This window comes from Pteropus medius, unplaced genomic scaffold, assembly GCF_902729225.1.
Source record: "Pteropus medius unplaced genomic scaffold, Ma_sr-lr_union100, whole genome shotgun sequence".
Taxonomy (NCBI): domain Eukaryota; kingdom Metazoa; phylum Chordata; class Mammalia; order Chiroptera; family Pteropodidae; genus Pteropus; species Pteropus medius.
Genome location: NW_024346238.1, coordinates 18,154 through 35,283, shown reverse-complemented (window position 1 = coordinate 35,283; position 17,130 = coordinate 18,154). Strand labels below are relative to the sequence as shown.

At 33.1% G+C, this 17,130-nt stretch overlaps 1 protein-coding gene across 1 annotated transcript; it reads right to left on the bottom strand.

Annotated features, from left to right (window-relative positions):
• Positions 1-3,327: 3,327 nt before the first annotated feature.
• Positions 3,328-4,275, bottom strand: LOC120613083 (olfactory receptor 10AG1-like). Its single transcript, XM_039875712.1, has one exon. The coding sequence runs from the start codon at positions 4,273-4,275 to the stop codon at positions 3,328-3,330; it is 948 nt and encodes a 315-aa protein (XP_039731646.1).
• Positions 4,276-17,130: the final 12,855 nt, after the last annotated feature.

Genomic DNA, 17,130 nt, shown 5'->3' with positions numbered 1-17,130 from the left:
TGGCGTCTGACATTTGTTTAAATAGGAAGCTGCCACGCTCATCTGGGAAGAATCTTCTCTTGTGAGCCAATTAAATTTCTAAACACTGCTTTTTTTGGAAATTATCTGGATTTATTTTTAAAATCACTTTCCTTGTAGGTGGCTTATCATTCTCTTTACCCCTTCTTAGCACAAAGCTCCCCTCAATTGGGGATTTCCTTAGTGAAGAAACACCACTTAATTTTCAAGTAGAACTTTCAGGAGAAATTTAAAAATCATTCTAGAAAATGTACTTCAGTCTCTTAATAATTGTGTAGATTTGCCTTCCTTTCTTTTATTCTCATAATTGATCCAAATCTTGATCATCACACCATTAGAAAAATGTGTCACATGTTGTATCACATGAACATGGTATGCTTGGTCTCTTCAATACATTAGAGGGTGAGTGTATGAAAAAAAAAAAAAACCTGGATAGTTTTATTCATTTTATGATGTCTACTCAGGCATCTGGGAAGGTTTCTAGATGATTCAAAATGTAAGCTTTCACAAAAACAAGCATTTTAAACAAAAACAAACATTTAAGACAGAAAATAAACAAAATAACTTTACACTAAAGTCTGTATTCCATTTCAGCTACTTCGAAGCTATTATCATACACGATAATTCTATTAGTAATTATATTTGGTTTTTCCTGTTTCAACGTTCTTTGAGTATTTGACATGTTTCTAAACACATTACTTTTTTGTATTTTAAGCCTCCTTCTCTTTACTACAGCACGCCTCTCCTACATTGGCCCTCTGTGCTCTTTATTATTACTGATATGGCATTTGTGTGGGGTTTCCATCATGATTATTTACAAATGAGAACTGCACGCGTGATTGCCTCCAGGAAGTGTGTCACTTCTTAATAGACTGGGAGAAATTGAATGTCCATCCCATATTTGGATGAAGGATTTGAATATTTCCTTATTCAATTAAATATCAGCATCACTTGAAAAAATATCTAGAAAGTAAAACAATTCCTTAGCTATATTAGTGGTTTAACAAAATAAAGATGCATCTTCTGCCCATTTCACAGGACAATTTTGCGTCAGAGGTAAGGAAACGCTGGTTCCTCTCATGTCAGAAACCCACGGTTCCCTAGCTCCTTCTTTAGGGTCCTCTTTTAGATGTTCAGCATTCAAAGAGCTGAGAATTACAGACAGATACAAAATAAGGAAAGAAGTATGCTGCTCTTAATAGCCTCAGCACAGAAGAGATACATCACTTCTACCCACATGCCATTGTAGGAACTAATTGAATGTCTGACAAAGATGTGAGAAGGCCAGAGAATGTTGTTCACTGTGTGTCAAAGACACAGAAACATGTTTGGAGAGCACCAAGCCAGACTCTGCCACCGTCCTCAGTTTTGCTCACTAACAGAGTGCTACAGCGTGCTGTAACATATGTACATTTAGATTTAAGTTTTAATAGAATATTTACATAACGGAATAATTCTGTGTCATACATAGTTAAGTATTTTATTTGACTTTTTAGACATAATTGTTTTTAATGTGATGTTATTATAATTTTAATTTTTAAATTATAATGTTACCGAAGCGTAATTTACAGAAATAAAGTAGTACAAACATGCAATTAGATTTAGTTATAGTTCAAATGCAATAAGATTTAACAAATATATTTACTTGTGAAACCATTCCCACAAGGAAGATACAGAACATTCACAACATCCCGAACATTTTCTCACGTAATTTCATAATCCATCCTTGTTTACCCCAACCCCAGGGAACTACGGATCAGATATCGAGCATTTATAATCCATCAGAATGTGTTCTTTTATCCCAATGTCTTTGCTCTAAGTAAGGGTTTTAAGATTTATCTATGTTTTACCAATGATTAAGTCATTATTGTCAGCGCAGGCTTGAACTCCAAGCTTTATCTTGTTCATTTATTTATCTTTTATGGAATTTGGGTTGTTCCTCGATTTTTGGCTATCAGAAATAGACCTGCTTTGAATATTGAATGTGTTTTATAGTGGGGCAACTACTGTCATTTCTTTTGAATTAATATTTAGAAGCGAAATGGTTGGATCATGTTTAGGTATATGTTTAGTCCGTTTAGAAACTGTCCACATGTTTTTCAAAGTGGTTATAATATTTTACACTCCGCCAGCTGCGTATGAGTGTAACAAGAGCTTTATGCCTTTGCCAGCACTTGGCTCAATTAGAAATCTCAATTTTTTCCATCCTCGTGAATGAGTTGCGAAATTCATTATAGCTTTGATGTGCATTTCCATAATGACTAAGGACGTGTGTGTTTTTATCTACTTATTGACTATTTGCATATTTTTTGATGATACTTCATTCAGACCATTTCCTCCTTTTTTTAGAACTTGGTGTTTTAATATTATTGTTTGGCAAAGATTCTCTATATGAGTGAAGATTATTTTCTTTCTCTGATTTCTTTATGAACTCTTAATGTCATCTTTTGAAGAAAAGAGGATGGAAATTTTGGCATAATAAAATATATATTTTTTATAAATTATGTTTTTTGCATCCACTTAAACTTTTATATATTATACATCACAAGGATTTTCTCTTATTTCTTGTAAGCCTTTTATACTTTTGCCTTTACATTTGAGTCTGTGACCTATTTTGAGTTAAAGTTTGTGTATACTGTCAGGTAAGGTTTAAGGTTTGATGTTTATTTTTTCCCCATGTAGATATTTAATTAGCTCTTCTGCTATTTGTGGAAAGGCTTTCCATTTCCCATTGACTGTCCCAACATTTTTGTCAAACTCAGCTCAACATAGATGTATCTTTTTCTAGACCCTGTATTCTGTTCCAATTTTCTATCAATTTATTACTTTACAATTCCCCACTGTTTTTAGTATAGCAAATTTATAGTAAGTTTTGAAGTCAAGTAGTGCACTTCCTCTACATTTTTTGGTCTTGTATAAAAGTTACTTTGACTCCTTTGCATCTTTGGCATTTTTACTAATTTTAGAAGAGGTCTATCATTTGCTATAAAATGTCTGCCAGATTTTTTAATTGATATCCTATTACAGAAATTTGTACAGAACGGACAGTATACCAATATTGAGTATTGCAGTCATGAAAATTGTATCTTCTACTTATTTCTCTCCTACTTTACTCACCTGTGACATTTTTGAAAAATCTTTGCTTTTGTTTGTCTCCTCTTTTGTCGATTCTCTTTTCTCTCTTTCCCACACTCTTTTGGATGAGAGTTTTTAAAGTTCCATTTTACCTTATGTACTGGCTTTATCATGCTTGCTTTATAAATTAGTTTATAAGAGCGTCCTTTACTGTAATTTCAAGTCTTCGTGTCATCATAATAAGCGACTTAGTAGTTTTCTGAGTGCTACCATGATGTCTTTGTTCCTCAGAGTGTATATAATGGGATTCAGTATTGGGATCAAAACGGTGTAGAAAAGAGAGATCACTTTCCCAGTTCCTTCTGATTGATTTGTTTTGGGTTGCAAATACGTGATAGTAGCCATTCCATAGAATAAGACCACAACTGTCAGGTGAGAAGAACAGGTGGAGAAGGCTTTCGCCCTCCCACTGGCTGATGATACTTTGAGAATGTTGGCAATAATTTTTCCATAGGAGACAATGATCAATAGAAATGGAACCATGACATATACTACTGCAGCCAGATTGACTGTGATCTCATTCAGAAATGTGTCACCACAAGCAAGCTTGAGAATTGCGGGAACGTCACAGAAGAAATGATTAATTTTGTTAGACCCACAAAAGGGCAGAGAAAAAATCTGACATGTTTGTCCAATTCCTCCTGGAACTACACTGACCCAGGAGGCAATGGCCAGCTGGATACAGACCTTGTGGTTTATGACCAGTGGATAGAGCAGTGGGTTACAAATTGCCACATAGCGGTCATAGGCCATTGCTGTCAGGAGGAGACACTCTGAGCCTCCAAACAGAAGGAAAAAACACATTTGTGCAGCACAAGCAACCAAAGAAATGTTTCCTTTCTGGGTCAAAAGATCCATGAGCATTCTTGGGATAGTTATTGTTACATAACAGATTTCTAAAAAGGAAAAATTGTTAAGAAAGAAATACATGGGAGTCTGGAGGACAGGGTCAATTCTTGTTATCAAAATTATGATGCTATTGCACATCAGGATAGTCAGATAGATGACCAAAAATATCCCAAAAAGAATCCATTGGCTATTGGGAATATCAGAAAACCCCAAAAGAACAAACTCCGTTATTGTAGTCATATTTGATTTTTCTGTTTTTAAGTGTTTCTCCATCTGCAAATATGGTCATTTCAAGTTGGTTATTCATTTGTGTTCTTGAACCTCATTTTCCCCTTCTGGGAACTGGATTAGTTGCATGAATGTATTTCTGCAATTTCTAAACTCATATTCAGTATCACCATGCTCTGTTTCTAGAAAATGAATTTTGATACATCAGAAAGGAGGTGATGTGCATTTGAAATCAATCCAAGAAATAAAAGCTAGCATGTTTTTTATACTTGTAGATAATGATATCAGAGCAAATGAGAAGTGTGCGTTCTTATTTAGAGCTTATTGTGCATAAGTATGTTCTAATTATTTAACTACCATAAAAAGTGAAATTATGGTACAGGCTTTTGCTATTGTATTTGTTTGGATTCATCATTTTTTTCTGCATCAATTGATTTATTCCTCCTCTTTTAAATTAAAGTGTTTATTTTAAAGCTTTTGTTTAATTCTTATATAAAATAAGTTTTAAGTCCTTCCATTAATAGTCTAACGAGAATCAATTTTCTTAGACTAATCCTTTGTTACTGAGGGAATAAATATATGCAATATTATTATGTTACTTTTGTACCCCTGTCTTTATTTACATTAAATATGGAAATCATTAATCCCAGCATACTGTTCAATAACTTTTCCTATTAACATCCTCATACAGTGTATGATATATATCAATTAACCTTTAACTCACTCAATAAATATGACCCATTCATCCCAATATTTTTTTACATTTCCCTTCCTTCCTTGGTAAGATTCTAGTTTCATATAGTTCCATTGAACAAAATTAATTCCCTTTCTCTATTTTCCCCTCATAATGTTGCCTAATAAAGTGTTACTTTGATTAAATACAATTAATGTTTACTCTGGATATACAAATGGCTGGAGCCTATGAATGAAACTTAAACACACACACACACGCACACACACACACACACACACACACACAATCTTGTTTCACTTCATATTAATTCCATTCAATATCAGGCAGTCAATACTGTTTGACTATTTCAACTACAGTTTATTAATATTTGTTCTCTAACTTTCCAAATCAAGTATACGACAAAGATTATGTTTTCTGTCTCATCACTCTGCTACATACGTCTTCACCTGTTAGCCCCAACACCTGATATTTTTTATCAATACTTTGGTAAATAAACTCAGATATATAGTCTTTTACATTTCCCTATTTTATTAGTACTGGTTCTCAAAATTACCTTAATGGATAATGCTGAATATCCATAACTTTATTATCATTATTTGACCTACATCTAATTTTATTACTTTATAATTAAGAAATTATGGTACTACGAGAACTATCTTAAGTAGTTAACTCATTTTCAAAGAAAGAGTTTAGAATTTCATGTTTTTCTGTTTTATTTTTTGCACCTTGATCCTGCAATTAAGAACTTTCTTTAAATAAAATTGTCTAAACAATTACAGCTTACCTTCATAAATTTGCATGAAAATGTCTATGTGAGTGGAGGTGATTTTTAACCTGTAAACTTGTTTACTTCTTCTGTCATGTTGAGGAGCCACTGTAATTCTATGACATTCATCCTGGCATCAGACATTGGCTGCTCTTAAATAGGAAGCAGCCACACTCACCTGGGGGGAAGTTTTCTCTAGTGTATCAATTAAATTTCCAAACACAGCTTTGTTTGGCAATCATCAGGGTTTATTTTTTAAAACCACTTACCTTGGAGGTGGCTTGCCTTTCTCTTCACCCTTTCTTAACATGAAGCTCCCCTCAATCAGGGAGTCTCTTGATATAGAAACACCACCTAATTGTCAAGTACTACTTTCAGGAGAAAGTTAAAAATCATTCTACAAATTGTATTTCAGACTCTTAATAATTAATGTGGATTTGCCTTCTTTACTTTTATTCCCATACTGATCCAAATCTAGTGCTTCCATACCCTTAGAAAAATGTATCACACGGTTGTATCATATGACCATGACCATGACCATGGTGTGCTTGATCTCTTCCACACATTGGTGGTGAGAGGTCTTTTCAGAAGCTGAACTCTGTTGATAAATTAACTTTTGTGGAAATTAAAGCATGGTGTGTCTATTGACGAAAAAATCCTGGATGGATATATTCATTGTATGTCACCTACTTAGGCATCAGGGAAGGTTTCAACTGATTCAAAATGTAAGCTACTGCAAAAAAAAGAAGCATTTTAAACAAGAGTATTTACAACAGAAAATAAACAAAATAACTTTACATTAAAGTCCTTATTCCATTTCAGCTACTTCGAAGCAATTATCATACATGATAATTCTACTAGTAATTATATTTGTTTTTTCCTGTTTCAACGTTCTTTGAGTATTTGATGTGTGTTTCTAAATGCATTTCTTTTTTGTATTTTAAGCCTCTTTCTCTTTACTACAGCATGCCTCTTCTTCTTTGGCCCTCTGTGTTCCATATTATGACTGATAATGTATTCGTGTGGGGTTTCCATCATGTTTATCTAAAATGGAGAACTTCACACATGATTTGCCTCCAGTAAGTGTGTCACTCACTTACATCCTGGGACAAATTGAATGTCCATTCCTCGTTAACATGGAGAATTTGGATATTTCCTTATTTAATTACATATCACTACCAATGAAAAAATATGTAAAAACTAAAACAATTCCTCAGCAATATCAGCGGCTTAACCAAATAAAGAAGCATCTTACACCCGTTTCACAGAACAGTTTTGCAGTCGGAGATAATGAAATGCTGGTTCCTCTCAATCCAGAATCTCACAGTTCCCTAGTTGGTTTGTTGTGGTCCCGTTTTAGATTTTCAGCATTCAGAGAGCTGAGAATTACAGACAGATGAAAAATAAGGAAAGAAATGCGCGCTTAAGAGCCTCCGCACAGAGGAGACACATCACATCTACACACACCAGTGTAGGAACTAATCGCATGTCTAACAAAGACATGAGAGGGCTAGAGAATGTTGTTCACTGTGTGTCAAAGACACAGAAAAATATTTGGAGAGCATCAAGCCAGACTCTGCCACCGTCCTCAGTTTGGTCACTAACCGTGTGCTACAGCATGCTGTAACATATGTTTATTTAGATTTATGTTTTAACAGGACATTTACATAACAGAATATTTATATATGATACATTGTTATGTATTTTATTTGGCTTTTTAGATATAATTGTTTCTAATGAAATGTCATTATAAATTTTATTTTTAAATTATCAATGTTACTGAAGCATAATTCATAGAAAATAGAGTACAAACATTCAATTAGATTTAATAAAATTTAAATGCAAAAAGTTTTAACAAATATATAAACTCCTGAAACCATCGCCACAATGAAGATGCAGAACATTCACAATATTCTGAAATTTTCCTCAAGTAGCTTCGTAATCCATCCTTTCTGGACCCCAATCCAGGGAACCAGGGATCAGATTTCTGTAGCTATCGATCATCTATAATCCATCAGAATGTGTTCCTTTTTCCTGATGTCTTTGCTCACAGTAAGAATTTTAAGTTTTATCTATGTTCTACTATTTTTGTCATTTATTGTCAGTGCAGACTTAAACCTCGAGCTTTTTTTTTGTGTTCATTTATTTATCTTTTATAAAATTTGGATTGTTTCTCAATTTTTGACTATCAGAAATAGAGCTGCTATGTATATTAAACAAGTTTTTGAGTGGAGCATCTATTGTCATTTCTTTTGAGTTAATATTTGGAAGGGAAATGGTTGGATCATGTTGTAGGTGTATGTTTACCACTTTTAGAAACTGCCCACTCTCGCCTACTGTGTGTGAGCGTAGCAACAGCTTGACACCTTTATCAACACTTGGTGTACTTAGAGTTCTCAATTCTTTCTCATTTTCATGTGAAATTCCTTATGGTTTTGATGTGCATTTCTCTAATGACTAAAGACATGTGTGTTTTTATATACTTATTGTCTATATGCATGTGTTTTTGATGATTGTTCATTTAGATCATTTCCTCTCTTTTTTTACTAGTGTGTGTTTTAGTATTGTTTGGAAATTATTCTTTATATGTGTGAAGAACATTTTCTCTCTCTAGTTTCCTTTTTGATATTTTAATGTCCTCCTTTGAAAAAAAAAGAATGTTAAATTTGGTATAATAAAATATATACTTTTTATAAATTATGTTGTTCGTATCCACGTAAGAAATCTTTATTTATTATACATCACAAGGATTTTCTCTTCTTTCTTGTAGGCTTTTATATTTTAGTTTTTACATTTCAGTCTGATATTCATTTTTAGTTGATGTTTTCATATGCTGTGAGGTAAGGTTTGATGTTTATTTTTTGCCCATGTAGATCATTTTTTGCTCAGTTGTAGAATGAAAAGCTTTCCATTCCCCATGGATTTTCCTAGCATCTTTGTCAAACTCAGCTCAGCACAGATGTATGTATCTTTTTCTAGATTCTGTATTCTGTTCCATTTTTCTATCTGTTTATTACTTTATCAAATCCCTCATGTTTTTATTTGTTTTTATTTTCTATTTTTATTTCTTTTTAAATTAAGTTTATTGGGGTAACATTGGTTAATACAATTATATAATTTTCAGGTGTACATTATAATTTGACATTTGTATATTATATTGTGTGTTTACCACCCAAAGTCCAGTTTCCTTTAGCTACCAGATATTTAATCTCCTTTACCCACTTCGCCCTGCCCTACCTCTCTATATTTGACACCTTTTACCCCGTCTACCTTCCTCATCCTCCCCCACTCCTTACCATCTGCTAACCACTAGTCTATAGTCCATGTCCACGAGTTTCTTTTTGTTTGTCTGGTTCATTTCTTGCTTTTAGGTTTATATCCCACATATAAGTGATTTTATATGATTGTCAATTTTTTCTGTCTGGTTTATTTTGCTTAGCATGATTATCTCTATATGCATCCATGTTGTAGCAAATGGGAGTATTTCAACTCTTCTTATGACTGAGTAATATTCCATTGTATATATGTACCACATCTTCTTTAGTCAATCATCTATTGTAGGACACTTTGGTTGCTTCCATGTCCTGGCCACTGTGAATAGTGTTGCTATGAACGTCAGTGTGCAAATATCTTTTTGGATATGGGTTTTCAAATCTTTGGGGTAAATACCCAGGAGAGGGATTGCATGGATCATATGGCTGGTCAATTCTTTGTTTTTTGAGGAACCTCCATACTAATTTCCATAGTGGCTGTACCAATTTGCAGTCCCAGCAACAGTGTATGAGGGTTCCTTTTCTCTGCATCCTCTACAAATAACAAGGAATTGTTATTACTTCTCCTGCTGGTTATAGCTATTCTCACTAGAGTCAGATGATATCTCATCGTGGTTTTGATTTGCATTTCCCTAATAGTGATGTTGAGCATCTTTACAAATATTTGCTGGCCATTTGTATGTCCTCTATGGAGAACTGCTGTTCAGGTCCTCTGCCCATTTTTTGATTGGATCATTTGTTGTTTTTGTTGTAATTTAGTTGTATGAGTTATTTGTATATTTTGGATATTAGGCCTTTATTGAAGATGTTGCTTGCAAATATATTTTCCCATTTGGATGATTGTCTCTTTACCTTGTTGATGGTTTCTTTTGCTGAGCAGAAGCTTTTTAGTTTGATGTAGTCCCAGTCATTTATTTCAGCTTTTAGTTTTCTTGTTGTTGAGGTCAAATTCATAAAATCTTCTTTTATTCCAAGGTTCTTGAGTTTTGTTTCTATGTTTTCCTCTATGCATTTTATTATTTCAGGTCTTATATTCAGGTTCTTAATCCATTTTAAGTGATATTTGATGTGTGGTGATAGATAACAGTCTGATTTCATTCTTTTGTGGGTGGCTTTCCAGTTTTCCCAGCATCATTTATTGAAGAGGATTTCCGTTCTTCACCGTATGTTTTGAATTTTTTGCCCACATGAAAATTAGATTACTTCTGGACTCTCGATTCTGTTCTACTAGTCCATGTGCCTGGCTTTCGACCATGCCATTTTAATTACTGTTGCTTTGTAGTATAAATTGAAGTTAGGCAGAGTGATGCCTCCAGCCTCACTTTTTTTTTCTCAGGATGGCTTTGGCAATTCAGAGTCTTTTTACTTCCATACAAATCTGCTGATTTTTTGTTCTATTTCTTTAAAAAATGCCAATGAGATTTTGATGGGGATTGCATTAAATCTGTATAAAGCATTAGGTAATACGATCATTTTAACTTCATTGATTTTTCCAATTCAAGAACACAAAATATCTTTCCATTAATCTGTATCTTTTTTGATCTTTTTAAATAGGGTCTTGTAGTATTCATCATATAGTTCCTTCACATGTTTCATTAAATTTATTCCTAGAAATTTTATTCTTTTTGGTGTAATTTCAAAAGGAATTGTTTTCTCCACTTCTTTTTCTGACACTTCATGAGTAGAATATAGGAAGGCTATGAATTTTTGAACGTTGATTTTGATCCAGACACTTTATTGTATTTGCTTATTGTTTCTATTAGTGTTCTTGTGGAGACTTTATGGTTTCCTATATAGAGAATCATGTCATCTGCAAATAGTGACAGTTTGACTTCTTCTTTTCCTATTTAGATGCCCTTTATATATTTCTCATGCTTGATAGCACTTGATAGATCCTCCAATGTTATATTGAATAAGAGTGGAGATAGTGGACAGCCTTGCCTTGTTCCTGATCTTAGAAGGAAGTTTTTTAGTTTTTCACCATTAAGTACAACTGGCTGATGGTTGGTCATATATGGTCTTTATTAGGTTAAAGTATTTTCCTTCTATACCAATTTTGTTAAGTGTTTGGATCATAAATGGATCCTGTATCTGGTCAAAGGCTTTTTCTGCATCTATTGATATGATCATATAATTCTTATTTTTTAACTTGTTTATTTGGCATATCACATTAATCGATTTGCGTATGTGGAACCATCTCTGTGCTTTTAGGATGAAGCCCACTTGATCGTGGCATATAATCTTTTAATATGTTGCTATATTTAGCTTGCTAGTATCTTATTTAGGATTTTTGCATCTGTGTTCATGAGAGATATTGGTCTGTAGTTTTCCTTTGTGCATTATCTTTACTAGGTTTTGGTATCAGAGTAATATTTGTCTCACAATATAAGTTGGGCAGTATTGCCTCCTCTTCGATTGTTTGGAAGAGTTTGAGGAGAATATGTATTAAATCTTCTTTGAATGATTATTAGAATTCACTGGTAGAGCCATCTGGTCCTAGTATTTTACTTGTTGGTAGGTTTTCGATGATTGTTCCAATTTTCATACTGCTGATCAATCTATTTAGATTTTCCAGTTCTTCTTTTTTCACTCTAACAAGGTTGTATTTTTCTAAGTATTGTTCCATTTCTTCTAGGTTATTAAATTTGGTGTGATATTCTTTTTCCTAGTATTCTTGTATAATCCTTTGTATTTCTGCAATTACAGTTGTAATTTCCTCTCTTTCATTCTTGATTTTGTTTATTTGTGTACTTTTTTTTTTTTAGTGAATCTAGGCAGGAGTTTGTCCATTTTATTAACCTTCTCAAAGAACCAGCACTTTGTTGCATTCATTTTTTCTATTGTTTTTTGTTTTCAATTCCATCTATTTCTGCTCTAATTTTGATAATTTCTTTCCTTCTGCTGGCTTTAGTCTTCATTTGTTCTTCCTTTTCAAGTTTTTCTTAAGATGAAGAGTTAAGTTGTTTATTTGGAGATAAACAACATTCTTGTTTTTGTAGATAGGCCTATATTCATATGAACTTTCCTCTTATGATCACTTTTGTTGTGTTTGAAAAGTTTTGATATGTTCTACTATCATTATCATTCCTGTCTGTGTATCTCTTGATCTCTCTTTTTATTTCTTCTGTGACCCAGTTATTCTTTGGTAGCATGTTGTTTAATCTCCATGTATTTGTGGTTCTTCCTGATCTTTCTGCAGTTGATCTCTAGTTTCAATTTATTATGATCAGAAAATAGGGATAATATGATTTCAAGCCTATTATATTTGGTGTGGCAATTTGTGTCCCAGTATGTGATCGATTCTTGAGAATGTTCCATATGCACTAGAGAAGAATGTATAAGCAGCTGTTTTGGGATGGTGGCTCTGTAAATGTTAATTATGAACGTTCATTACTATCTTGTTGTAGCAATTCTCTTCTTATTATTATTTAAGCTTATAATTCCCTATTCTTATTAAGGGTTATACTCTTCTGCTTCAATTTGCCTGATAGTCACTTTACTCCTAATTATGTTTTTTTTTTTTTCATTTAGTTTTATGTGAGCTGACCCTTTCAGTATTTCCTGTAGTGTAGGCCTCGTATTGGAGAATTCCCTCAATTTTTATATTTCTGGAATGCTGTTAATTTCTCCTCATATCTAAAGGAGAGTTTAGCTGGCTAAATTATTCTAGGCTGGTAGTTTCTTTCACTTAATAGTTTAAATATTTGATTCTTTTCTTTTTTGACTTGTAAGGTTTGCGCTAAAAAGACTGAGGATAATATAATGGATATTCCTTTATAAGTTACTGCTTTTTCTCCCTGGCTGCCCTAAGAATTCTCTTTGTCGTTGATTTTTGATAATTTTAATACAATGTGTCTTAGTGATGGCCTTTTTGGATTGAGATAATTGCGTATTCTATTGACTTCTTGAATTCCAAGCTCCAGCTCTTTCCTTTGATTTTGGAAATTCTCATCCACTATTTGCCTGAAAGTGTTGTCTAGTCCCTACTCCATTTCCTTACCTTCGATAATGTCCATTATTCTTATGTTTTCTCTCCTGATGGTAGCAGATTTTTCTCATATTTCTCTTTCATTATTTTTCATTCTTTGGATTCTCTCTTCTTCCTTTTGAATTATTTCTAGCCTTCTGTCTTCGATATCTCTGATTCTTTCCTTTATTTGATCGACTCTACCTCCCATGCTTGCTATTTCATTTTTCAACTCTTCTAGTGTGGTTTTTATCTATTCTATGTCTTTCAATGATTTTAATCTCCTTTCTAAAGAACTCATTCTTCTCATCCAGTTATTTTTTTCTGTTCCTGTGATTGTTGGTATAACTCGTTTCAGAACTCACTGAGTTTTTTCAGAAGTACCATCCTGAATTCTCTGTCATTTAAGTTGCATATTTCTATGTCTATATGCTTATTTTCTGGAGATTTTTCTCTTTCTTTCTGATATGCCTTGTCACCTTGGTTGTATCTGATGTTTAATGGCCCATTTCTTTGCCTGGGTATTAATGGAAGTGAGTTCTGCTTTTTTTTTTTCCAGATAGATTTATGATATAAAGTTCTCTCTTTAGCCTGTTGCAAAACAGGAGCTTTTCTTTTGGTTTCCAGTAGGTGGCATCTAAGTATTTTGGATCCCTGCTTTACATACAGTCTTTATAATGCTTTTATTTTTTTTTTCTTATTGACGTTTAATCGCACTCACTACTCTCAGTCTCAGTCCCTGACAGTGTTAGTGATAGTTTCGGTAATGTTTGCTCAGATATGGTGTTCAGTCTCAGAAGATATCGGGGAAGAGGCCCTCAGGGTTGAGGTTGGGGGCTGCGGCTCAACCTCCGTGTTGCAACTGTGGCTGATAAAAATTGTGTTGTTTTTCTGTCGTCCCCGTTTCCTTGCCTTCTGCCCCGATGACTGAGCCCTGCCACCGGCTGTGTGGAGCTCACAGCACACCCAGGCAGGGCTGTTCAAGGAAATTACAGCAACTTCTCCCCTTCCCTCTTCCTACAGGAGGCTCAGGCAGCTGCAGGAGGCAACTTCTTTATTACTCCCAGTCCACCGCCCAACACACGGAGTTCTGACCTGTAGTAGCTCTTATGCACAGATCCCAGGCTCAGATGTGCTGCTGTGCAGTTTGAGAGTATTTTGTTGAATTTTAGATGTTCAGCTTATTGTTGTTTCAAGGGACGAAACGACAATAAGAGATCTGGAGACATCTCTCACTCTGCCATGTTTCTCAAAACCTAATAATCTGATTTTCTTTTTAATCTTTTAATGTCATCCTTTGAAAGAAAAAGGATGTTAATTTTGGTATAATAAAATATGTTTTAATGAATTACATTTTTGTATCTTTTTAAGAAATCTTTATCATTCATCACAAGGATTTTCTCTTATTTCTACTAGGACATTTTTAGGTTAGTTTTTACATTAAAATCTGTGAGTAATTTTGAATTGATTTTTAAATATGGTGTGAAGTAAGTTTCGATATTTATTTTTTGCCCATATAGATATTTAATTGCTCTTGTACTATTTGTGGAAAGGCTTTCCATTCCCCATGGATTGTCCCAGCATCTTTGTCAAACTTAGCTTAAGATATATGTATGCATCTTTTTCTAGACTCTGTATTCTGTTCCATTTTACTATCAATTTATTTATTTTTCAATTCCCCACCGATTTTAGTGTAGAAAATTTATAGTAAGTTTTGAAGTCAAGTATGGCACTTCCTCTAAATTTTTTGGTCTTTTATAAAAATGTTTTGGCTCCAATGTGTTCTTTGCATTTTTTACAAAATTTAGAAGAGGTCTATCAATTTCTAGAAAATGTCTGCCAGATTTTTTCATAGATACTCTATTAAATGTATACAGATTTTTGTATAGAATGGACAATTTGACAATATTGAGTATTTCAGTCCATGAAAAAGGTTATTTTCCACTTATCTCAAAATCTCTCAGGATTTAATAGTTTCATAGCATAATTCTCATTTTGTCCAATTTTTCTAAATATTTCATATTTTACTAAGTATATTAAATTGCTTTTTACATTTCCCATCGCAGTTGATCTCCATGAATATATCAACAGTTAACATCAGTTAACATTTAATGACATATCCTTGCTGAACCCATGTAATTATTTCAGTGGTTGTTTTGTGGATACCTTAAAATAATCTAGTCAAATAGACATAATGCTTACCAAGAGGGGTACTTTTTTGTCCCTTGCAATTGTAATTTATTTTTTCTTACCTCATTTGGATTTTCTCAACATGTGTGTATAGAAATTGGTCAATTTATAAATATTTGAGCTCTTCTTAAATATCTTCTTTTTCATTGCTTTTCATGATTCTATCGTATTCAGAAAAGATATTTTATGTAATTATAAAACTTTAAAACTTACAAACCCTGTTCTATGAGTCACCATATTGGCTGTTTGTAAACCCACCAGTAGCTCTTGAAAGGGTGCATGTCATGCATTATTGTGAGTAATATTGTCCAGATTACCTATTTCCTTACTGTTTTATTTTTGAAGTTCTACAGGTGAATGAAACATCGATGAGAAGATTTCTTACTATGATTGTGAAACTGTCAAGTAATTGTTTTAAGTGTTAGTTCCCATATTTTGAGATTCTTATTTTAGGTACATGGAAATAGATGATGTTTACGTTTTCCAAATAAATTAACACTGTCATGTAAATGAAATACACCTGTCTATCTTTAGTGATACAGTAGCTACTCAAGTTTTTTATGCTTACTGTTGGCATGGTAAAGTTTCTCTATCCGTCAATTTTTACATTATCTATATATTTTAGCTTTAAAATTTGTTTCATGTAGAGAGTACATATTGTAGTCTGGCTTTGTAATCTAGTTTTTGCTTTTTAATTGTAATGTTAATAAAATTAACTTTCAATGCATGCATGTGTATTGGCAACTAGCCATGCCATTTTTGAAAAATTTTTGCTTTTCTTTGTCTCCTCTTATGTCGATTCTCTTTTCTCTTTTCTACACTATTTTGGATTAGATTTTTTACAATTCCTTTTTATTTTATATATTGACCTTATCATGCTTGCTTTAAAAATAGCTTATACATTTTAAAAATAAATAGTCTACTTAAGTTAATTATGTGACATCTTATGTACTTTAGAAACCAGTTTCAAATATTGCCTTCAGGAGAGGTGTTCTAAAGGAAAATAACCAAAACATCCTGCCCTGCCCTCACACGTTCCACTGTGAGAATTCTTTCTTAATTCAAATGCAGCAAATAATGACTGGTCTTTCCCATCATTCTGTGGAGTCAGCAGAGCTCAAACTGCAAATAAGTTAATATTTTATGTTTATAAAAACTACTTATTGATATGCAGCTCTGTGTTCATTTTTATTTTGGGCCCATACATGCCATACCTGCTCTCGACACCCAAGAAATCAGGCTGAACTTAAGAAGTCCATCTTTCATTGTGTTAACATGACTAGGGGAATCCCCTAAACCACACAGGATTTCATGTCCCTTTATCTCTATTCTTATTTCTTTCTTCTCCTCAAACTAGATTTCCAATATGTAATGTTGAATAGAGAAGTTTAAGGTTATATATTTTAAGAAGAAATAAGATGTTCATATGTTGACGGAACATAGAATTTAGATACTAACACTATTTACAGCAATACACACTATCTTTCCCACTACAGCACAATATTTCACAGTTTCAGTATTCCATTCTGATAGACTGTCTGATCTTGTGGGGAGAAAGCAGCTCTAGAGGTGACTTTGCTTAAAAAACATTAAACAATAACCCCCCTCCCCAATATTTTTATCAGTACCTTCACACAGAATTTAGGAACATCTTATCTATGATAGGTTCGATAATCTCTTTTCTGAGATAAATATATGAAAATACATTTGTTAAAATTGGATAATATTATGATCTTGATGTCATCAACCTTTAATGATGCCAATATGTTATTTCAAATATTTCAATACATTGGATTGAGTCTGGAATTAATTTATTGAGTTTGGAATTGATTATTCATAAATTTATTTATTGAGTTTTGAATTAGTTAATTAAAAATAAGAGCAGAATTAATTTTATGTGAGATAAAAATATGAGACTTCCTATGAAGAGTAAATGATTCTTACCTATAGTGGAGAAAGACCAAAATTAATTTAGGGAAACTGTGATAAACAAGAAACAAATTTTAGTGAG